This window comes from Melanerpes formicivorus, unplaced genomic scaffold (genome assembly GCF_026170545.1).
Source record: "Melanerpes formicivorus ecotype bairdi unplaced genomic scaffold, bMelFor1.0.p_v2 SCAF_13, whole genome shotgun sequence".
In the NCBI taxonomy this organism is placed as follows: Eukaryota; Metazoa; Chordata; class Aves; order Piciformes; family Picidae; genus Melanerpes; species Melanerpes formicivorus.
The window spans coordinates 4,749,281-4,772,976 of NW_027142365.1; the positions used below are offsets into that span (position 1 = coordinate 4,749,281).

Genomic DNA, 23,696 nt, shown 5'->3' on the forward strand with positions numbered 1-23,696 from the left:
TGTGATGGCTGCTCCATGAGACCTCAGATGCTCAGAGGGAACCTGCTGTGCCCCACAGGCCAGCCAGCTCTGCTAGGAGGTAACTCAGCATTTTTGTATGTGCTGGGTTTGGGGCTGATTTGGTTCACAAGGTTGTCCTGTCAACAAGCTGGGTTCAGAAGGTGCTGCTTGAGCAAAACATCAGTTATCCAAGCAGCAGAGAAGGGCAGCATAGCTAAGGGTAGACCTTTTATAGTTTCACAGCTGGTAGGTGTGATAGAGGATGGATGGGAAACCTTCACCTGTTAGAGGGACAGCTGGAGATACAAAAGCATCTACAATGTCCCTAGACTCCTGTGTGTGGGCAACTGAAACCTACCTCGTCACCATGTAGGCATTAGAGTTTAGGTGGCTGCTTGGCTACGTGTTGAGTCACCAGCTGGGTTGCTCCATGTGCTCTGCTGACTGCACAGGCTATGGCTGAATTGACCTGTATGAAACTGAGAGCCTGGTGCCCTGCCCCAAGGTACTTTGCAGGAATCTCAATTTAGACTTCAATCCCCTCCTGAAGTGTAAGGGCTTCATTCCTTAGGCTCCCAGGGCACCTGATCTCCAGTAGCTGCTCCAGGGGGGCATGAGTCTCCTGGAAGTCCACCGTTGCTTTGCTGCCCTTTGTGCCGTGGTGGGAACAAAGCAGTGCCCGTGGCAGGTCTGACACCCTGCAAATCCTTTCTGCCTATTTCAGCAGTGGAACAATAATCCCCCACCAGAACAATGGTGTCCTGTCCAGCCTTGGTTGAGCTGTGATCCCACACTTTGCTTGGCCCTATCATAAGCATGGCTAACCTGGGAGTGGGGGTCATCCCACCCAAGAGGTGTGTTTGCTTCATAACAGGAGGAGAGAGGCATTTCAGGCGTGGATTAGCTGTGTTAAACCTCCACTGATGGCCAGAGGAAGCCAGCTGAGTGGCACACTTACTGTTGTATCCAATTAGAGGTTTATTGTGCTTTTTCTTCTTTTTTTTTTTTCCCTTCTAGCTCAGACTGCAGGATGACAGAGGGTGAGACAAACCTCCCGACAATCGAGAGAAAGCTTGGACTGCAGATATGGAGCATAGAGGTATGGCAAGAGGCAGTGATGGCACAGTGCCCCCTGTATGTCTGTGTGTTTCAACAAATAGATACTCTGAGTGGGAAAAGAGGGTCTCACAGACAAGATGCAGTGGGAAACAGGAGACCAAACTCCTTCATATGGAGCTTTCAGCATGGTTTTGCTTTAGTTTCCTGCTCTGTGGAACAGAGATAATGGGCTAAGGAAATACAGATGAGGTGGGACTGAAGCTGCTCCTTCAGCACTAGAGGCTTTCTCACCTGCTTTGAGAACCAATATAAGGCTGCATTAGCACACCAGCAATTAATTCCCCGTGTCACCAAGAAGAGGTGTCATGCATGGCTAACCTTAGTCTATACCAAGTGCTGCCATGGGAAGGCACCCCTTTTTTGCAGCAAAATCATCCTATGTCTGCACTTACCTTCCCCACTCTGATCAGTAGCTCACTGCATAGACAGATAACTGCAGCTTGCAAGGTCACCTTCTGCTTCTGGTGGTCTTTGCTTCTGATTTGGAACCAGGTTGTGCTCATTTCTGCCTTCTTTTCTGGCCCAGCTCACCAAGAATATTTCCTTGCAAGAAAAAAGGGCTAAGAATAAGTTCCAAAGCCCAAAGCTTTGGGAAAGGGACTCCAACATGTGTCTCTCTTCAAGTGCTGCTGGCCCTCTGCAAGTCCTGGCTACACTGCAAATATCACAGGGGCTTTGCCTTTCTTTGTTTCTCCATAAACTAAGCTTCTTCCCAGAGGTTCTGTAATCAGAGCTGGGTCAGTTCACAAGGGTCAAGCTGGAAAACAAGTCAGGTGACCAGAGGAATGTACCTCTCTAGTTCAAGGGAGCCACAGAACCAGTTGAGGCTGAGGAGATGCACTTGTACTGGTGTGTGGCATGTCCAGGCACCTATGCTGGGCAGGCATAACTGGTTAATGGTGCTCTTCTACCAGAGGAAGTGTACAATTAGGGTCTGGAGGAGTGAGGCACACATTGGTGTCCTCAAGTCTGACTTTTCTCAGCACTGCTGGTTGCTGTGAATCCCTGGCAAAGTGGTTATCCTGAAAAGCTCTGAAAATTATCCTTCAGCTTGTGAGTACTGAGCCAAAACTATTCCCCAAAACTAAACCCAGGACAAGATGTGCTCACTCCCCTGGGAAGTCTTCTACAAATGCAGGCTCTGGAGTGCTTCAACCTGACCTCTCCAGGCTCTTGCTCTAGATCGTGGCAGTTTTGGGCTGTGCCTAGAAAATTTTCCACAGATCTTGAAGGGACTGCAGAAGGGCAAGGAGACTAAAAAATCCTTGTCAGTCTGGCCTAGCAGCATTGCCATTTGCCCCTTGTTAGTACCTCCTAGTCCCTGTGGGATTTCCCACAGAAAAGCCTTTTTGCAGCTCACAAGCACAGCTCTAATTCTGTCTTCTCCAAACCCTGGCTGTCTCCTTAGTGCTTCATGCACCCCAGCTCTCCTGTTTCACACACATCAACTTATGGCTCTGAAGGTCTAGCAATGACCCAAACACTTCATTTCCTTGCAGAACATGAAGATGGTTCCTGTACCTGAGAAGGCTTATGGGACCTTTTTTGAAGGGGACTGTTACATAATTCTGCATGTAAGTAAGGCTAACACACATTGGTCTGTCTGTAGGCAAACTCAGATGGAGACCCACCTGAAGCTCCATCTGTCCTTCCCAGATTCAGTCCAGACCTACTTGAAGACAGCTGAAGCCTGAAACTTCATCTGCCCTTCCCAAATCTGGTCCAGACCTACCTGCAACCAGCTGAACCCAGGCTAGTCAGAAGCATGAGAGACTTGGGAGACCCAGCTCCATCCTCTGGGCTGTACAAAGTGCCTTGTGTTCCTGTGGGAGGATGAAGTATTGCACTCAGCTCCCAGTCAGTCATCCTTCCAAATCTCTTCACCTGCATAGAGCATTCCAGGCCCCACTGAAACAAACAATGTCCATATGGTGCAAAACAGAAGCATTTCCCACTTCCTGGGTCTGAGTCTCCCTCCTGCAAACATCTCTCTCAGTCAAGGGGCAGCAAGACCTCCAGTGTCCCAAAAAGGACCAAATGCACATCTGCTATGCATCAGGAAAGGGAAGCAGGCTGGGATGGTGACACAGAGCAGGTCTCCTGCTCTAGCACACCGTGCCTGTGCCTTTATGCTACCTTTCAAGTGCTGAATCAACTTGGTAGCAGCTACCCAAGGACATATTTAGAGAAGAATATGAGTGTGCTTGCAAGGAGCTGACTGTAGAAACCATTATGGATTTTGATGCTCTCAGGCTCAGCTTCTATTGCAATAGCTTCCCCTTAATGAGCCCACAACTCTCCTTCACTCCTGCTGACAGGGGAGTAAAAAAGCCCATAGAATTGTTTTGATTGGGAAAGACCTTTAAGATGATCAAACCCAACCTAATACTCATGTTTGGTACCTTGACTGGAGGCTCTCCAAACAGAGGCACTCCACAGGACAATGGGACTTTGATCACCCTCAAAAAAAAAAAACCCAGTGTCTTAAATGGAGCCATTTTGCAAGTAATTAATTAGCTGTGCCTAAAGGAACCGAGCTGTGTTCTAGTCAGGCTCTTCCAGTGTGCCTTCGCTGCGGTATCGCGGCACAAAGCAAATAAACAGAGTTTAGTGTCAAATCCACTTCATAAAGTGAGCTTTTATTACCCTTCCAAGGTGTTCATAATAGGGTTTAGCTCAGTAGGCGCTGAAAAAATACCTGGCACGACTCAGGTAACGATGAGCTTGCCTGCTCTGAGACCGCTTGGCTCCTGTGTCTTGGCTGCTGTGGGTTTTTCTGTAATCAGAGGAATCACTCCCAGCATGTGCACCTGGGCTCAGCATCGTTGGGAGGGAGCTCTGGTTTGCAAGTCAGCAGGAGCTCTGAGGCTGTTTGTGGTACTGTGGAGTGTGACACAAGGAAGAGAATGGGAAAGAAAGGATCGTATCTTCAGGCAGATAAGCAGCGGTGCACTTCCATTTAAACAGGGACTCCATGGGAAGAATCATAGAACGTTAGAGATTGGAAGGGACCTCCAGAGATCAAGTCCAACCTCCCTGCCTAAGCAGGGTCACCTAGGGTAGCCCTCATAGGAATTCATCCAGGCAGGTTTTGAAAGTCTCCAGAGAAGGAGACTCCACAACCCCTCTGTGCAGCCTGTTCCAGTGCTCTGTCACCCTCAGACCAAGCAAGCTTCACTTCATGTCAGGTGAAATCTTTAGGAGAGGCTGGGGGAGCTGCGGTTGCTTAGCCTGGAGAAGAGGAGGCTCAGAGGAGACCTTATTGCTGTCTACAACTACCTGAAGGGAGGTTGTAGCCAGGTGGGGGCTGGTCTCTTCTCCCAGACAACCAGCACCAGAACAAGAGGACACAGTCTCAAGCTGCACCAGGGGAGGTTTAGGCTGCCCAGGGAGGTGGTGGAGTCCCCTGTTCCCCATGTGTCCTGTAACACTCCCTTTACTGAAAGGCCACAGTGTCTCACCAGAGCCTTCTCTTCTCCAGGCTGAACAACCCCAACTCTCTCAGCCTTTCTTCATAGGAGAGTTGTTCCAGCAGCCTCCTAGAGCATTTTTGCAGCCTCCTCTGGAGCTGCTCCAACAAGGTTCATGTCTTCCTTGCTCTGAGAAGCACACATCTGAAACGTACCTATGGGCTGTGCCTTCCCCCTGACTCATCTCTCCCTCCTCTTCCAGACCAAAAGAGCCTCTCGTGGCACTGCTGTGGATCTGCATTACTGGATTGGCAAGGACTCCTCTCAGGATGAGCAAGGTGCTGCGGCCATGTATGTGACGCAGCTGGACACCGCGCTGCGGGGCAACCCCGTGCAGCACCGGGAAGTGCAGGGACATGAGTCGGAGACCTTCCAGAGCTACTTCCGCAACGGCATCATGTGAGTAGCGTGACAGTAGCCTTGCAGTGAGGTGGGTCGTAGCCCCTCTCTTTTTTTCAGAGCCATCAGCATTTCCAAAAGCTACAAGACACAGATCAGCACTGAAGTGGCCAAAATTCAGAAGAATTGTTTCCCATTGTGAAAGGATGATTCATCAGCATTGAGTTTGGAACCAATCGCTCTGCTTTGCTGGCCTTTCCCCCAGATATTTGTAGTAATTGAGGCTGGATGTTAGGAAGAAGTTCTTCATAGAGAGAGTGATTGACCATTGGAATGGGCTGCTCCTGGAGGTGGTGGAGGCACCATCACTGGAGGTGTTTAGGAAGAGACTGGATGGGGTGCTTGGTGCCATGGTTTAGTTGATTAGATAGGTTGGGCTTGATGATCTCAAAGGTCTCTTCCAATCTGGTTCATTCCATTCCATTCCATTCCATTCCATTCCATTCCATTCCATTCCATTCCATTCCATTCCATTCCATTCCATTCCATTCCATTCCATTCCATTTGCATCTTAACCTTGCTTTCCTTCATCCTATAGTCTTCCTACCACCCCTCCAGACACCTCAGATTAAAGTGCCCATTCAGGGCATTTCAGACTAATACCCACCTTGGAGAGAAATGCTCATCTGACTCATGCTGGGAGTAATAATCCTGTAGTGGAAGGAAGGTTTGACTCAGAGCTTATGCAATCTAAAAGATAATGTTGAATCCAATCCTGTTGTGAGTGCTCCCTTTGTGGTCTTTGGAAGGTGACTCCAAAAGCAATGCTCTAGGAAGAACTTCGCTGGCAATAAATGACCTAAGTGCCTTCCTTTTAAACAGCTGAAGTAACCCATCCTTGGTCAATACCCTGTATCCCAGCTTGGCTTTTGATGCCTCTGCATTGTGCATCTCTACAAGCTCTCATGAGTTTCCTCAGATATTTTGTGAGGCAGAGAAGTGCCTTACCCTCATCTTAAAGATGAGTAAGTAAGAATGAAGGTCTAAAATTAAGACCTTCAAAGACATGCAGGTTAGGATGTCTACCTGCCTCTGAAATCAGTATGTTAGACTTCATCTTGATCCAAACTAAACTACATCCCTAAAGTCAAGAAGGAAGTCTGAGGCAGAATGAGAAATTAAAGAAGGCTCTTTCCCCATCTTGGCAGGTGGACTAATCATCAAAGCATCCTTCTGTATGTGTTAAACTGGACCAGACAAGTCTGAGGTACTGTGAATCACTCACAGGTCTGACCACCCTTGCCAGTCTCTTCCAAGCTATGATAAGATGCTTGGTGAAAACTGTAAGGTTCTCAGGAGTTGCCTCTCTTCCCTATAAATGGCAGTTGTCACCAAAAGCTTGAGATGTTCTCAGAGTATGCAGGGGAAGGTATTTTACAACCAGCTCTTACCTCTTTTTATTTCCTACTGCAAACCAGCTACAAGAAGGGAGGAGTGGCTTCAGGATTCAAGCACGTAGAGACCAATATGTACAACATCAAGCGTCTGCTTCACGTCAAGGGGAAGAAGCACGTGTCAGCCACAGAGGTAAGGAGAACCCTCTCCCCTTATGGATCAGTTCTCCTGGCATCTCTTTCTACATCCATTTTTCACCAGGTTTGCCTACTAGATGCATCATCTCTGCTCAAGGGCCCCTGCTACAGGATAGGCTTCAAGACCTCACCCAGTTGTTTGGTAGTGTCATCAGAGAAGTCGCTTGGCTCAGTGAATTAGCTGAGTGGTAGGAGAACGAGCCTGTCATTGCAGACCAGTTGTTACACCCCTAAGGGCAAATTCTCAATAGCTGTGACTTGTCTCCTGAGCTCTTGCTGTCCTCCTCAGCTCACCAGATGCTTTCATTTCCTCCTGACAGGTAGCGCTTTCCTGGGACAGTTTCAACAAGGGTGATGTTTTCTTGCTGGACCTCGGGAAAGTGCTGATTCAGTGGAATGGGCCCAGCTGCAGCATTGCTGAGAAATCCAGGGTGAGTACAGGCAAAAGCTGCTTACTCTACTAGCAGATATTTTTGTTGCCTGGACAGAAAAACAAAGCAAAACAGAGAAGCAGTGAAAAACCTCAGTGAAAGCAACAACACAGAGATGAACAGAGAAAATTGCAGTGAAACAGTGGAATAGGCTCCCCAGGGAGATGGCTGAGTCCCCATCCCTGGAGGTGTTTAAAAGACAAACAAATGCAGTACTGAGGGATATGGTTTAGCACCAGACTTGATAGTGGTTGAACTCAATGGGCTTAAAGGTATCTTCCAACTGAAACAACTCTGTGATTCTGTAAATCTTCCTCTTGCCTATCTGTTGGTGTCAGATGCCCAGGGAAGAGCTTTGCTCCAGTTCAGCTTGCTTTTCACTGCTGCCTGTGGGCACATCACCAGCTCCAGCTACAAAACAGTATCCAGCTTGCTCTAGGGAGCTCCATCTACATAGTATCATAGTACCAGTCAGGGTTGGAAGGGACCACAAGGATCATCTAGTTCCAACACCCCTGCCTTGGGCAGGGACACCCCACACTAGATCAGCCTGGTCAGAGCCTCCTCCAGCCTGGGCTTAAACACCTCCAGGGATGGAGCCTCAACCACCTCCCTGGACAACCCATTCCAGGGCTTCACCACTCTCATGGTGAAGAACCTCCTCCTCACATCCAGCCTGAATCTCCCCACCTCCAGCTTCATTCCATTCCCCCTACTCTTATCACTACCTGAGATCCTGAGCAGTCCCTCCCCAGCCTTCCTGTAGGCCCCCTTCAGATACTGGAAGGCCACAATTAGGTTACCTCGGAGCCTTCTCTTCTCCAGACTGAACAGCCCCAACTCCTTCAGTCTGTCCTCATAGGGGAAGTGCTCCAGCCCTCTGCTCATCCTCATGGCCCTTCTCTGGACACCTTCCAGCACATCCATATCCCTCTTGTAATAGGGGCTCCAGAACTGGATGCAGTGCTCCAGGTGGGGTCTCACCAGAGCTGAGTAGAGGGGGAGAATCACCTCCCTTGCCCTGCTGGCCACACTTCTCCTGATGCAGCCCTCTGTGCCCTGTAGTTTGCTATATGTGAAGCTAAAAGGTTAGCAGCACAGCTAAGTTTAGCTGCAGTAAGTACCCCAGAGGCACATGAATTTTAAGTATATATTTTTCACACAGGGAATTCCAGCTTGGGCACTGTGAGACAAGTAGGAATACATAACCCAGGGGTTGGTAGGGCAGACCCATAGATCTTAAGGCACTACACAAAGGGCTCATTATCCTTATTTTACTGAAAGGTAAACCAAGATACAGAGATGCAATAAAGCAAGATATATCAATCAGCAAAGGCAGTAGCCAGTCATTGTACATTATATGCATGAACTGAAGGGCAAGCGAGTCTGCTCTTCACATGGTATCACCTCAAGAGCTAGGGGAGAAAGAAACTTCACAAAGAAGGCAGTTTTCCAGGACACAATGGCTAGAGCAGAATATCCAGTGGAGAGTGGAAAAGAGATGAGAAAACCTTCAGGATACAGAGGAAGGGGAGCAGGTAGAAGGATGGCTGCTGTAAGGAGCAGGCCATGGTTCATCTCATGCCTAGCAATCAAGGAGGTTGTTTCTTAGGTGCAGCAGAGTGGCTCTTCTCGAAGCTATTGCTGTGAGAGCCAGGGAAATAAAATGATTAAATGGAAAATGGAGATTTCAGCCTAATTAGTTGCTTGGCATTTCACGCTGCCTTTTTTCCCACAGGAAATATCAACTTTTTTTTGAGTACTTGAAACACTGTAAAATGTCACCACGGGGCACCCAGGGTCCTGCAGCTCTGCAGCATCCAGCCTCCTTGTCCTCAGCATGCCTGTGTCTCTCTCCCAGCCCATCTCACTAGATCATTAGTCCTGCTTCTGTACAGTCACACAAAAGCAGCACCTGTGGTGCCTGCTGCCTGCCTGCGCCCTGCAGGAGCAAGCACCGGGGGGACTGCGGTGTGCAGCAGTTTCCTGAGAGTTCATTAATAAGCAGGCATTAGAGATGTGTCCCTTTCAGTAGATTATTTTGGAGGACACCAGAAGACCTCATTGCTCTCTACAACTACCTGAAAGGACGTTGTAGAGAGGCTGGTGCCGGTCTCGGTCGCTTCTCACAGGTAATTAGTGATAGAACAAGAGGGAATGGCCTCAAGCTATGACTGGGTGGGTTTAGACCAGACATTAGGATACATTTTTTCACAGGAAGAGTGATCAGGCATTGGAATGTGCTGCCCAGGCAGGTGGTTGAGTCACTAGCTCTGGATGTGTTTAAAGGTGGTTTGGATGTGGTGCTTGGGGGTATGGTTTAGGAGTGGCCCTTGTAGAGTAGGGCTCTTGGTTGGACTTGGTGATCCTGAGGGTTTTTCCCAGCATGAATGTTTCTGTGATTCATAGAGCTGTTGTAGCCTGGCATGGAGTAGTGGTGCTCAGTCATTGCTCTGTGCCTGAGGCTTGCTAGATTTGTTGCTTGGATCAGGACTTAGCCCCTGGTGTTCCCTGTGCAGGGTCTCGCTCTGGCTCGCAGCATCAGGGACAGCGAGAGAGGTGGCCGCGCTCAGATCGGCATCATTGACAACGAGAAGGACTCCCCAGACCTCATGCAGATCATGAGGATGGTGCTGGGTGAGAGGCATGGGGAGCTCCAAGAAGCCATCCCGGACACCAAGGCAGACGAGCTGCAGAAAGCAAACGTCCGGCTCTACCAGTAAGTGCAGGGCTGGGCAGCAAACCCTGCCCCTGGTCACAGTGGCTGCTGCGAAGCCTGACTCTGCTTGGTGACTCTCTTTCAGTGTCTATGAAAAGGAGAACGACCTGGTGGTACAGGAGATAGCTACTCGGCCCCTGACACAGGATCTGCTCCAGCATGAGGTGAGAGAAAGCCATCAAACCTTACAGCAAGCAAAGGATATTGTGGCCTGCTTTGTTTTCAGCTGAGCACCCCTGTCAAGAAGATGCTCTGCTTGCTGAAAATTATCAGCCCTTTCGTCCCTCAGGTTTATCAGGTGTTCTCTGAGAACAGGACAGTGTACAGCCCTGCCACTATCTTGGTGGCCAGAGTCAGGTGGTGTGTTGAAGCTGCTCTAACGAGAGAAGGCAAATTTGCCCTCTCAGCCAAGGACTATGTTGGCTTGGCAATCAGAGTCAAGGAGAACTGTGGGCCAGGAATAAATTGCAGATGGCAATAAGGCTTCTTCATAGCTGATGTTTGGAGACAGCTCTCCCTCTGCAGAATTCAGAGCAAACAATTACTCTGCTCACAAAGTCATGAAGGCATGTTTTCCTTCTTCTGACAGTCTCATCTCAGTGACCTACCCTGGAAGGAGATTCCTTCTGCACAAAGGCTTTTGGAAGGCAGAGAGTTTCCTAATATCCTTCTGCCTCACATTTGGCAGAGAATTGCTCAGCCTTAATTCTCTGCAGTGCAAACCAACCTATTCCAAAACCACGCTGTGCTGCAAGGCTCCAGCTCCCCTGGTGTTAGCCTTGCTAACACTCAGTCTCCTCTTACAGGCACATGAACTTTTGCTTTTCTTGTCAAGGTTCAGTCTGAAAAATGAGAAGCCTTTGGTCACACAGTGGGTTGTCAATTTGGAGCACCAGCTCTCTGCAGTGGAGACAGGCTGCTTGACAGCCATCTCATCCTCACTGGGTTTGGGACCCTGCTGTGTTCACAAAGATGCAACGGCTTCAGAGTGGGGCACAAAGCAGTCACACAGAATATGTCTAATGTGGATTTTTCCAGGTCCTTTATTAGCAGGCTTGGCACAAATGAGCACCACCAGCAGCAATGCTGAAACACAGCAGGCTCAGGGTGATATTTCAGCACATACTTCTCCCAGCGCCTTTGGAGATAGTTTTCTGTTGGTTTGGGAACATCTCTTATGAGATGGTAGTGACTGCTTCTGAGCAATACCTGAGAAAAATACCTGGTTTAACTCACTGCAGTTAAAGGGCAGTTACCTGGGTGAGGTGTGCTTGCAAAGTCAGTGCAGCAATGAACCCTGCCCTGTAGGGTTGATGGTGGTTATAGTTCATTTACAAAGAGTAAATCCACCCACTGTTGTCTCTCTTAATGGCTGCACCAGGGTTAGAGCTCTGCAAGGCAAGGACATGAGGTAGGGCTACATCTAACTGGCTGCCTAGAGAGGTGGTAGATGCCCCAGCCCTGGAAACATTCATAGCCAGGTTAGGCAGGGCTCTGAGCAGCTCAGTATAATTGAAGATGTCCCTGCTCAGTGGAGGGGAGTTGGACTACATGATCTTTAAAGGCTCCTTCCAACCCAAAGTATTCTATGATTCTAGTTTAAATCTTCAGGAAGGATCCAACCTGAGTATGCTACAAATAAGAACATTTGCTTGTTTTGAGCTTTGAGGGAGGTGGTGGAGTCACCATCACTGGAGGTGTTTAGGAAGAGACTGGATGGGGTGCTTGGTGCCATGGTTTAGGTGATTAGATGGTGTTGGGTGATGGATTGGACTCAATGATCTCAAAGGTCTCTTCCAACCTGGTTAATTTCATTTCTATTCTATTCTATTCTATTCTATTCTATTCTATTCTATTCTATTCTATTCTATTCTATTCTATTCTATTCTATTCTATTCTATTCTATTCTGTTCTATCCTATCCTATCCTATTCTATTCTTTCCTATCCTATTCTATTCCTATTCTATTCCATTCCATTCTATTCTGTTCTATTTCTATTCTATTCTATTCCTGTTCTGTTCTATTCACATCTGTGTTTTTTTCCCTGTTTCCCCTCAGGACTGCTACATTTTAGACCAAGGTGGTTTTAAGATTTATGTCTGGAGAGGAAAAGCCTCCAGCCCAGAAGAGAAAAAAGCAGCCTTCACTCGAGCTGTGGTGAGTTGTGCAAACAATGTCGTGGGAGGCTAACTGAGTGCTAATCTAGAAATGACCACTAATTACAGCCAAGTGTGGGTCTTGGGGAGCTGGCCTGGCTAATAACAGAGAGAAGTTAAATGTCTATGGGGGCAGTGATGATGTAAACACAAAATCGTTAGTCACCAAACTGCAGTACTAAGGCCTGCCACTAAAACTAAGAAGGAATTCATTAAAGGAGAGGAATACAGAGCAAAACACCTTGTTGCACAGTAAATGCTGTACTTCTGGGCTTTGCTGGTTCCAGATGTGATGGGAGCAGAGAGTATCAGAAGGGTCAAGATGAGATGAGACAAATTTGTGGCCTACAGGTCCATAAAGAGCTATTAAAGAGGCTCTTAAGTCCTCCCTAACCAAGAGTAACACTTTGGGCAAGTCAGTGGGGGACTCTCTGGAAGTCTCTGGTCTCTCTGGAGAAGCCTGATCTATTATACAGGTGCTTCCAAGTCCATTATAGGTAACAAAGTGTTTTTCACATCAGTGGGGCTGGGCCCAGGCTCTACATGTGAGTTTGAAGATGATACAAGACTCTTCCAGAAAGAGCTCTGTTATTAACTGCTGTTAATTCAGGTTGGCAGACCAGGGCTTGTGTTAAGGTAGAGCACACCAACACAGTGTCCTGGCACCTCTACTGCTCTCCCAGATGAGCTGCCCTGCAGTTAAGTTCTAGCTGAGCATGCCTCAACCCCTCCTTCCAGGAAAAATTAGCTTCAAGGGAGCCTGACTGAGTGAGGTAGTTGGAAGCTGGTTTACAATTTGGCATGTTGAAGTGATTGCTACAAAGGAACTTAGCTTTTTATTTGTCTGTTCCTTTATGTGAAGACCATAAATGACCTCATCTTCAATGAGATCTTCAGTAAGGCCTTACCTGAAGACACCCAATTGCATCAGTTGTCTTGGAGAAGAAAAGCATAAAGGAACTTTGCCTTTAAACCTAGTTTGCAGTCCTCTGTGCTCCTTTCAAAAGCTTAACTCATGCTTTTTAGTAGACAATCAGCTCTAAGAATTCTGGCCCTGAGCTACACATGTAGAACAAAAGACATCTCTTTCTTTCAGCGTGGCAGGTGGGAGGGATGGGAAGACCATCTGCTCTGCTTTTCCCTGGGGGTAGTGTGTGGCTGCAGTATTTCCAGCAGAAGATGAGTGCTCAGAAGCCCACAGTCAGGCTTTTCTGAACCATGGCTGTCAGCACCAGTACCTCCAGGTCATCCTGGAGCCTGTTGAGATAAACACAAGAGCAGTTTCCCAAAAGTGAGCTATGACTTTGGCATGGTGGCAGGACACAGGTGATTTTGTCCCCTCTCATATTACGTCAAGCACCTCTGTGGAAGTAGTCATTTAACTCAGCAGGGGCTCTGTTGTGAAGAAATAAATTTGGGTTAGGGAAAAAAAAATGCTGGGAGGTACTTAGCTGCCTCCATTCCTTCAGTAGATTGGCATGCATGCTCTCCCTCATGCTCCAGGATGGAAGTCTCCCTGGTTTAGAGAGGGATACAATGTTTGGAACAAAGCAAAGAACTGAGCTAGGCTCTTGGGTCAAGAGCACACCCCACTGCTGCTCCCTTTACTCCTAGATCCATCACCAGAAGCCATCTATGGAGCTGTCTGAGATAGAGGAGGAGGCTTTTCATTAGACCATTGAGTGAGACTTTCTTCCAGACTAAGGTGCCACACAGAGGTTAAATGTAGGATGTGATCCAGGTGACCAGCCTCTGGGGTGGGGTGCAGTCCCCTAAACACACAAATGAACATGGATGCTAGAGAGGGAGATTGTAGGCACCACCTTTTGTAAGTCTGAATGCAAGGCTTGGGTGAACCCCTGCCCTTGGTCATACCACTCTGTTTGCTGGGAGGCATTCACTCTTTGGGCTGGTTCAGGTCCATGTCCCTCTTCTGATCATAGAATCATAGAATCAATAAGGTTGGAAAAGACCTCAAAGATCATCAAGTCCAACCTGTCACCCAAGACCTTTTAACTACTAGACCATAGCACGAAGTGCCACGTCCTGTCCCCTCTTGAACACCTCCAGATGCCTCTGACAAGCTCAGCACATCCACACTAATGTCCTTTCTCCATGGCACCAGGGTTTTATCCAAGCCAAAGGCTATCCTTCATCCACCAACGTTGAAGTGATCAACGATGGAGCAGAATCAGCCATGTTTAAGCAGCTCTTCCAGAGGTGGACAGAGAAGAATGAAACTCAAGGACTGGGCAAAGTCTACACTACAGGCAAAATTGGTGAGCATATTTGTCTTGGATTTGGCTTTCCTAGCTGTGCTAAGCAACAGCTGAGGCAACATCATTCACTTTAGCTCTCTCCTGCCTCTGCAGTACCTAGAAAATCTAGTGCACATTCTCTTCATGCCTTGAGGCTTCTGATTTGAACCAAACTGCCACTTAATTCCAGATGTTGATGCTGGCAGAAGACCACTCTCACCTGAAAAATTTGGGGCAAAACTTCACACTTGCAGGGCTTCCTAGTTTTCTTTATAAAAGGCTACTGCTGAACCTGACAAGGAAGCATTGAACAAAACTCTGCTCTCATTGACACTGGCATCCACCCAAGACCCTTCTGCGTCAATGGAATTATTCTGCCTTTGCTGCAGGTGTAAATGGTTCCTCAGTTACTGAGCTGCTGAGGTGATGACCACAGTGCATTAACCCCCAAGAGCGAACGAGACTGAAGAGAGAGAACTTGTCAATGAATGATAGGATGGTGACAGAGATGCTGAATGTTTTCATCAACAATAGCCTGAGAGCCACAAATCTCTTTCCCTTGCAAGTTCTCCCTTTTCTCTACACCTCTGTCTTCCTTTGTGCTGTCCATACTGCCTCTCTTTAATCATGGGCTGGAGAAACTGAGCCATTTCATTGCTGAAAGCAACATTTTGAAGGGAGGGGAATATGCATAGATTGGGAAAACAATTAGGACTTTCCAATCAGGAGGCAACTGAGGTTTTTGCCAATCAATGATCACTGGAATGTGCTATGAGGGGGAAGATTTCTATCTAACAACAAAGCTATATGGCCAGCTGCCAGCCCCAAGCAGGTCAGCACTGGACTGTGTGAGCTCTTGCAGATGCCAGAGTCAAAACTGGCTTCCTGCTGGTGAGACTGGCTTCTTGCAGCTGTGGACCAGGCTTTCCTCATGTGTATAATGATTGTGAGTTTGCATGAGGGTGGTGCAGAGGGTTTGTGTGTTACTGTGCATTCACTGGGTTCTTGTTTCTGTTCTGCTGGTGCATGCAGCCAAGGTGGAGCCAGTGAAGTTTGACATCACTCAGCTCCATGCCAGACCAGAGCTAGCTGCTGAGCAGAGAATGGTAGATGATGCCTCTGGGGAGATACAGGTGAGAGAGCTCCTTTTGCTGACAGAGGATGCAGTCACTGGTGTATTTCCAAACAGCTCTGCCTTTTCACACTCAGCAGCCATACAGAGCTCTGAAGATGGGCCCACCCATCCTCCCCAAGGAAGCATGGCTGCAGCCAGAGCAAAGTGCTTACAGACTCTAATGCAGCAGTTAGAATTAGCTCAGGGGCATTTCTCCTCCAAGCCATGACCAGTGGAGCAAAGCAGAGTCACCAGGATGACTCCTGCCATGTGTGTGGGTCATGAGACTGATATGGCCAACCCCCTTCTCACACTGGTGAGAATTACATCCATATCAACCAAACTCATGCAGAGCAAAGGGCCCTCTCTCATTCTTGTGGGCTCCCATGGAAGATGGAGCTGGTTGAGAGAGGAGCTGAGAGGGACCTGGAGGCTGCTCTTCCTTGAGGGCCATTGGCTGCTGAAGGTCTATGTATTGTGGCAGTCACTGGAGAGACCTGACTTTGCCAGCAAGCACTTAATCAAGCTGAGGAACATAGGCTGGCATCTAGAGCAGAAAGGAAGGGTTGTATTGATAACTGAAGACCTGAACTTAGTGGTCTGCTGCTGTGCTCTACCCTCACATTGACTTCACTGCTGCTGACCGAGATGTTTCTTTCACTAGGTGTGGAGGATTGAGGACTTGGAAATGAAGCCAGTGGATCCCAAGACATATGGGCAGTTCTATGGGGGTGATTGTTACCTGGTCCTGTACACCTACCTGAGATCAGGCAGGCCTCACTATATCCTCTACATGTGGCAGGTAGGTCAAACCAAAGCAGAAGGAACTGTGCTGTGTCTTCTGGGAGCCTAAAACTGAAGGAAGCCATTGCACACAAAAATCCCAGCCCAAGCATCCAGAAGAGCTCAGATGTCTTTTGCTCACCAGTTGTCCATTGCAAATACCCCAAACTGTGTTTTGTACACAGCATGGACACTGATCCCAAGCTGGCATCAGACTGAGCACCAGCAATATCAGGCAGAACTGGTGAAGGAGTTCACAGTGCTGAGGTCAAACTTTGCAGTCTTTCAGATTGTCCCTTAAGCCTCAGGTCCTGGAGTCATATGAGTAAAAGAATATCTCTGTTTTGCCTTTAAAAGTATATTTATCTCCCCGGGAATGCAGAGAGGAGCTTGGAAAATGGGATGCACTAAAGTATCCAAACCCAGGATGCAAGGGAAATTGAACCACCTGGTAGTTTTAACTCCACTCTCACGATGCTATGTGCAGGGCTTGGGATTGGCAAGAGGTTACACACTCTGAGCCCTACACCCTCCACCCCATCACACTGCATGTGGCATCTTTCCCCCCACCAGGGTCGGCACGCCTCTGTGGATGAAATCACTGCCTGTGCCCTCAACGCCGTTGAGCTGGACAAGCAGCACGGGGACGAGGCCGTGCAGGTGCGCGTGACCATGGGCAAGGAGCCCACACACTTCCTGGCCATCTTCAAGGGCAGGCTCGTCATCTATGAGGTAACCTGTGGGCACTGGAAGGGGCAAGCACTAATGGTGACTTGGGAGTTGTGATGGGAAGACTGGTGAGAGGCCTCAAGCACAGCCCTATGAGGAGTGGCTGAGGGAGCTGGTGTTGTTTAGCCTGGAGAAGAGGAGCCTCAGGGCAGACCTTATGCTGGGAGTTGGAAGGGACCTCTGGAAATCATCTATTGCTGTCTGCAACTACCTGAAAGGAGGTTGTAGCCTGGTGAGGGGTGGCTTCTTCTCCAAGGCAACCAGCAACAGAACAAGAGGACATCAGTTTCGAGCTGTGTAGGGGGAAGTTTCAGCTTGATCTTAGAAAGATGTTCTTCACAGAAAGAGAGATTGCCCATTGGAATGGGCTGCCCAGGCAGGTGGTGGGGTCAACATCCCTGGAGGTGTTTAAGAACAGACTGGATGAGGTACTCAGTGCAAGGCCATGGTCCATCGTTGCAGCAGCATGGAAAGTTGTAGTGTCAAGGGCCTTCTTCATCCAAGCTGGATGTGCATGCCATCCTCACCTCCCAGTACCACCCTTGCTCTGTTTCCTCGCAGGGTGGCACAAGCCGGGCTCAGAGCAGCACACCCGAGCCGGCCATCCGCCTCTTCCAGGTGAGGGGCACGGACGAGATGAACACAAAGGCCACAGAGGTGCCAGCCAGAGCCTCCTCACTCAACTCCAATGATGTCTTCCTGCTGACAACCAGCCAACTCTGCTACCTGTGGTGTGGGAAGGTGAGTCCAGAGCAGGCAGCTGAAGGGAGCTGAAATTTCTGATGCAGCTCTTGGGTCTCCTGCATCCAGTGAGCTGTGGAGGTGTATCCTTGAGCTGGAACCCATTCATGTCAAGGGAGGAGGCTCCCAAGAGAAGGCTTCCTCTATAGTGGATCAGCAGTAACACAGCCCTCTTTGTTGAGGAGTAACCCATCTTGGGTTCACCTAGTCACGTTTTAGATGCTTTCAGGTGAATAAAGCACTCCAGGTTCCCCAGCTGTAACAAACTAGCCAGCATTAGAGCAAATCATCTATCCTGCCTTAGTCAAGTGTTTCAGGATGAGATGGTAGATCAAACAGAAGCAAAAGGGTTGCCCAGAGAAGCTGTAAATGCCCCATCATTTCAAATGTTCAAGGTCAGGTTGGATGGGGGTTTGAATGCCTTGAAACAGTAAAAGATGTCCCTGACAGGGAAGGCTGGAAGCCAGAAGGTTGGACTAGATAATGTTTAAAGTCCCTTCCAAACCAAACCATTCTATGATAATATGAGTTTCACTCTACATGTCATTGGCTGCACTGAATATGCCTTCAAGGACCAGCTCAGATGAGACTCTCAAAAGCATTCAAGCAGGTCTAAAACTATCCAGAGGAGGGTAGGACCAGGCCAGCTTTTCCCCACAGGGAAGTTTTGCCTGTCTGTCCCCATATCCACCTCAGTCTTACCTCCTGAATACAGGGATGCAGCGGAGATGAAAGGGAGATGGCAAAAATGGTAGCTGACGTCATTTCCAAACGGGACAAGCACACCATTCTGGAAGGACAAGAGCCAGCAGAGTTCTGGGAAGCCTTGGGAGGCAAAGCACCCTACGCCAGTGAAAAGAGGTAAGCATGACCTCCTTGTTCCTCTGCGCTTGGCCTGGAAACAAGGGGTCAAAACTCTGCAGGAGGATGAGGATGCGCTTCGATGCTGTGTCCTCACTAAAGGGAGCACACCAGAATATCCCTAAAAGCTTGGCCAGAAAGCACACCAAGATGTCTCTTGGTGCTGCAGACCCAAGCCCTGCAGTGTGCTACATCCTCCCTTCCCCACAGTACATCCATTCCATACCTTGTCACAAGGTCTATGTGCATCATGAGCTCCACTTCGAGATGTTTTTAGCTTTATGGCCAGCCCTTGAAGATGCACAAAACTGAATCTGCTTTTGAACAGCCTGGATTTCTTCAGCCCTCTGTGTATGTGATGGGTTCCTCTGCAACTGATCTGATGTGCTTTCACCTGACACAGAATCATAGAATCAACAAGGTTGGAAAAGACCTCAAAGATCATCCAGTCCAACCTGTCACCCAACTCCTCATGCCTACTAAACCATGGCACCAAGTGCCATGTCCAGTCCCCTCTTGAACACCTCCAGGGATGGGGACTCCACCACCTCCCTGGGCAGCACATTCCAATGGCTAACAACTCTCTCAGTGAAGAACTTTCTCCTCACCTTGAGCCTAAACTTCCCCTGGCGCAGCTTGAGACTGTGTCCTCTCATTCTGCTGCTGATCTCCACAAGGAGAGAGGAGTTCTGCTTTGGCCTTCTTTGAGTGGAGGAAAAAAATTACCTTTACCAAAAGTTCAGGTGTTCTGAGAATCCCCCAAATCCTTACACTGCTGATTTTTCAAGCCCTCAGATGAGTGTTACCGTGTTCCAAACTCTTCCACCGAGGTCATAACAAGTGGCAGCAAGGCCCCACAGTTAAGCATGAGGGAAAGTTTCCCATCTCTCTTGCTTTTTTCTTTCCTTGCCATGTATGAGGAAGGTTTCAGGAGAAGATCACGCACTACCAGCCTCGCCTCTTCGAGTGCTCCAACCAGACAGGTCGGTTCATCATGACAGAGGTGGTGGGCTTCTGCCAGGAGGACTTGGATGAAGATGATGTCATGCTGCTAGACACATGGGAAGAGGTCAGCCCAGACTCCTCCTCTCCTTCTCCCCATATTTTCAAACAAGTTACTGCTTAATTGGTTTGAATCCATCATTCCGTGTGAAAGCAAGGGCAATATACCTTCTGTCCCATCTCCAAACCCTTGGCAGACAAGCAGGTGCATGTCTAGTCCTTCTTACCCAGGTACAAAACACAGGAGTAAGGTAGTACTGCTAGCCCTGTTTCAGAAAGGAGGGAACTGAGGCACTTGGTCCATGCTCTGCTCCAAGCTAGAAGAACTGGATCTACTCCAGTCTTTGGCAGGTCAAGAAGGGGCTGGCAGCCAGAAACCTTCCCCTTCATTTCCCAGCACCAATGGGAGTGACTTACTTTAGACTTTCCCAATCTGTCTCTGGGTATTTGCTTTCCAAGGCTGCTGGAGTTCTGGCCCATGCAAGGACTGGGCCAAAGAAGCTTCTTGAAATCTTTAGCTTCATGCCTGTCTCAAAAGCAAAATCTTTCTTGGCTGGGTGTAAAACCAGGATGAAAACTCCAGAGGACTATTGGGGAACAACACTTGCAGTGTTATCTGTGCTCCAGGTGGCAGGGGAGAACAAACTGCTGTGTCTGCAGAGGTCCTGCCTGCTCGCTGATCTTCAACACCTTCTCTCCTTGCAGATTTTCCTTTGGGTTGGCAAAGGCTCCAACACATATGAGAGGAATGAGGCAATTGCCTCAGCTAAGGAGTATCTCAAGACCCATCCAGCAGGGAGAGATTTGGCAACTCCAATCATACTGGTGAAGCAGGGATACGAACCCCTCAACTTCACAGGATGGTTCAATGCCTGGGACCCCTACAAATGGAGTGTAAGTTGCTGGGAAAGCCCCAACTTGTGCACATGTGCTCAGGAGTGCATAAAGGGTGTTCATGGTCATATCTTCTGTGTTGCATGGAACAAAACATGCCCTGAGCTTCACAACCTCCTGAGCAGCTTCTACTCTTCTATTCATGAGGTTGGACTAGATGACCTTTGGAGGTCCCTTCCAGCCTGGACCATTCTATGATTCTTTCACCAGCAGAAAGTACCTGTTGGGTGAAACTGAGGCTTTTGCACACCTAAGTAAATGTGCTTGAGTTCACAATATCCACACTTGTACTGTAAAGAAAAACAAACATGAGATCCCAAATCAGGTTGGTGATTTCAGCAAAAATGGGTTGAAGCTGCTAGGAGTAAAATCAAGTTCAGGGTGACAACAGAAAGTATCCTGTGTCATAATGAAAATTAGCAAAAGAGGGGGAAAAAAATGTTCATTTTTTCAAAATGCAGCCAGAGAGGAAAATTTGTGACCCAGCTTTAAGGGCAAACTCTAGAGAAATGAAAGATGTGAGCAGACAGGTCTCATGTTCAGGTTTGCAGGCTGCCCATCAAAGCCCAGGAGCTCCTGAGCAAGGTCACTCTTGGTCCTGCCCATCAAAGCCCAGGAGCTCCTGAGCAAGGTCACTCTTGGTCCTGCCCATCGAAGCCCAGGAGCTCCTCAGCAAGGTCACTCTTGGTCCTGCCCATCAAAGCCCAGGAGCTCCTGAGCAAGGTCACTCTTGGTCCTGCCCATCAAAGCCCAGGAGCTCCTCAGCAAGGTCACTCTTGGTCCTGCCCATCGAAGCCCAGGAGCTCCTGAGCAAGGTCACTCTTGGTCCTGCCCACCAAAGCCCAGGAGCTCCTGAGCAAGGTCACTCTTGGTCCCTACATGCAAGCCTTCTGTTAAAAAGTTGATTTAGAAACACCAGCTCATTGCTATACAGAAATGGAGACTTGCCTCTGGAGATGCCTGGGAAAGAAAGAAGTCACAGAATCAGAGAATGGATTCAGCTGGAAGGGATCTTGAAAGTCATCTAGTTCCAATCCCCTTGCCATGGGCAGGGACACCTTCCACTAGATCAGGTTGCTCACAGGCTCATCCAGCCTGTGCTTGAACACTTCCAGGGATGAAGTATCCACAGGGAAACCTGTTCCAGTGTCTCACCACCCTTACAGTGAAGAATTCCTTCCTAATATCTAATGTGGATCTCCCCTCCTTTGAAACCATTACCTCTCATCCTATCACTGTTTCCCTCTTTCTCTCCTCTTTTAAACACCTGGGCTTTAAACCAGATCATTTCAGGAGCACAATGTGGAGCAGAGATTTGCTCATGTGGGCAGTGCAAGGTCAGGACCCTATCTCCTCCCCACAGAAGGGTTGGATGAAGGAAAGAGCGATGCCCTTCACTCCATGCAGACCATGCATCAGGCAGGCCAGCCAGCCTGGGGACTCTGTGCTGGCACACAGAATATATAGGTACATAAAGGACAATCCCAGAGGGGCTTTGGTAGTCAGTGGGGCCAGAGTATCTGTTCCCAGCAGCCAGGGGGAAGCAGTGCTGCCAGGCTGTCCCCGTGAGTTCCTGCCACCCGATGGCACTGGTGTGCACGGCTTAATTAAAGGTAGAAAACGATGGGCAGTTAGGAAAAGCTCAGCTCCCAGGTGGTGTATTCCCAAGGCTGCTCATGATCATCTCTTACCTCTCCTGGTGTTTTTCTCTATGATCATCAGTGTTCAACCACTTCACAAGCAATCCCATCTGGTGGTTGCCCAAAGGGCTGTGAGTGAAGTCCCATGCAGGTGGGACAGACAGGGCAACAGAGTTTGCATTGCCTTGCTTTGCAACCAGCGTGGTGGTAGAGAGCCTGTCTTGACAGCTGGATTGGGACAGACAAGACAGCAACTCCCACAGCACTGACCCTTAAAACACAGTTGATGGTTAGAACAAAGGTCAAAACTTGGGTTTTGTTGTTTTGTTTTGTGGGTTTGGGGGTTTTGTTGTTGCTGTTGGGTTTTGTATGTGTGTCTTGGGTCTTTTTTTCCTGAGGAACTGCTGAGAAACAAGGATACAGCTCATAAGATATGTGCCTCTAAAACTATCCCCTGTAGGCAGCTTCAGCAGCTACAGACCAGCAATCCAAAGTGTTGACATCCCAGAAACATCTGGGTGTGTGTGTGTGTGTGTGTTCATTGCTCAGTTTTGGGTCTAAATCTGTTTGCTCTGCAGTCCATGTGTTTGTGGTGTTTGCTCTTGTTGGGGGAGCTTTGGTGGATGATTCTGTTAAGGACTGACATCTCCTGACTGCTTAGGGCAACAGTCATCAGCTTTGCCAAGGTATCTGCTGTATCCCTTTCTTAGGAAGTAAGAGGATGCTGGTACTACAGGACAGCAAATCACAAGAAGTCAGGGACCAAGGCTTTCCTGTTGCTTTAGCTAAATTAATCAGGGAAAGGAAACAAAGGAATATGATTTTATCCCTAGTTTTCAGGCAGTGCAAGATTCATTTAATACGTAAAAGACTGAAATCCAGCAGTAAACACAATCTCTCTTCACTTGCCTTCTGCACTCTGAAGTCTTTAAATCTCTTGTTTTCACCTGTTGTTGTACAACTGCAAAGGTTGGAGTCCATTTGTTTCTTTCTTTTCAAGTGAAAGTTCAGATTATGGCTCAGTCTCCTGACCCTGGGAGCTGAGGTTTGCAGGAGGTACCAACTGCCCCCCGAATGGCCACCACTGTGCTTTAAAATTCCTATGATCTCCTGACCCCCTCAGAGAGCAAGAGTGTGTGCTAATTAAAGGTGTCCTGTGCCTCTTACAACTCTCTTTTGTTTTAGGATGGCAAGTCCTATGAGGAGATGAAGAACAGCTTAGGAGATGTGTCAGCTATATCTGAGATCAAAGTGGTGAGTTGCTTCTTGGCCATAGGGGTTGAAAACACCTCAGTTGAAACACAATTTCGTCCCCCAGCCTGGTCATGGGAAGGAGAGAACATAATGATAAGAGCAGGCATGGGGACCTCAGGCTGTCAAGGTCAGATCTGTGGCCTCCTGTGGAAAGCTGAGGGAGATGTGATTAATAACTCATAAATACACCCAGATCTCCTGGGCTTTCTCCAGTCCTGTGCAGAAGCATCTGTGTGTGCAGGAAGCTGGCCAGCTGCTTTCTAAACTACACATGCAAATGAAAGTGGGGGCAGATAGAAGAGTGTGCAGCTAAGTGTTGCATGAACAGTTTGCAGTGGTGGAGCCCCTGAGACCCTGGGTGAGGGGCCCATGGTCAGGAAGGGCATAGCAGGGTGGAAGATCTTACAAAGCACAGAGGAAAGAAGGTCCCAAACATGAATGTCACAGAGATCAGTTCTGCCCTGGACAGGGGCAGGATAAGGATAAGTGGGAGGAAGTGGCAGGGGCTTTGAACAAAGAGATATGACATATCAGGGAGGGGAATGCAGGTAATTTAGAAGTTTTAGAGATGGTAGATATCTCATCTCACCTTCT

At 48.5% G+C, this 23,696-nt stretch overlaps 1 protein-coding gene across 2 annotated transcripts in view; it reads left to right on the top strand.

The window, feature by feature from the left end:
• VILL (villin like) overlaps nt 1–23,696 on the top strand; it is a 37,646-nt gene that overhangs the window by 11,797 nt on the left and 2,153 nt on the right. For both annotated transcript variants that reach the window (XM_068145917.1, XM_068145916.1), the window contains exons 2-18: nt 1,018–1,099; nt 2,619–2,693; nt 4,792–4,988; nt 6,407–6,515; nt 6,841–6,951; nt 9,471–9,670; nt 9,756–9,834; nt 11,729–11,827; nt 13,952–14,105; nt 15,117–15,217; nt 15,863–16,000; nt 16,555–16,713; nt 17,272–17,451; nt 18,167–18,312; nt 19,237–19,381; nt 20,020–20,208; nt 23,034–23,102. In XM_068145917.1, the coding sequence (XP_068002018.1) occupies nt 1,031–1,099; nt 2,619–2,693; nt 4,792–4,988; nt 6,407–6,515; nt 6,841–6,951; nt 9,471–9,670; nt 9,756–9,834; nt 11,729–11,827; nt 13,952–14,105; nt 15,117–15,217; nt 15,863–16,000; nt 16,555–16,713; nt 17,272–17,451; nt 18,167–18,312; nt 19,237–19,381; nt 20,020–20,208; nt 23,034–23,102 (2,220 nt within the window). In that variant the 5' untranslated portion in view covers nt 1,018–1,030. The remainder of the gene's footprint in view (nt 1–1,017; nt 1,100–2,618; nt 2,694–4,791; nt 4,989–6,406; nt 6,516–6,840; nt 6,952–9,470; nt 9,671–9,755; nt 9,835–11,728; nt 11,828–13,951; nt 14,106–15,116; nt 15,218–15,862; nt 16,001–16,554; nt 16,714–17,271; nt 17,452–18,166; nt 18,313–19,236; nt 19,382–20,019; nt 20,209–23,033; nt 23,103–23,696) is intronic.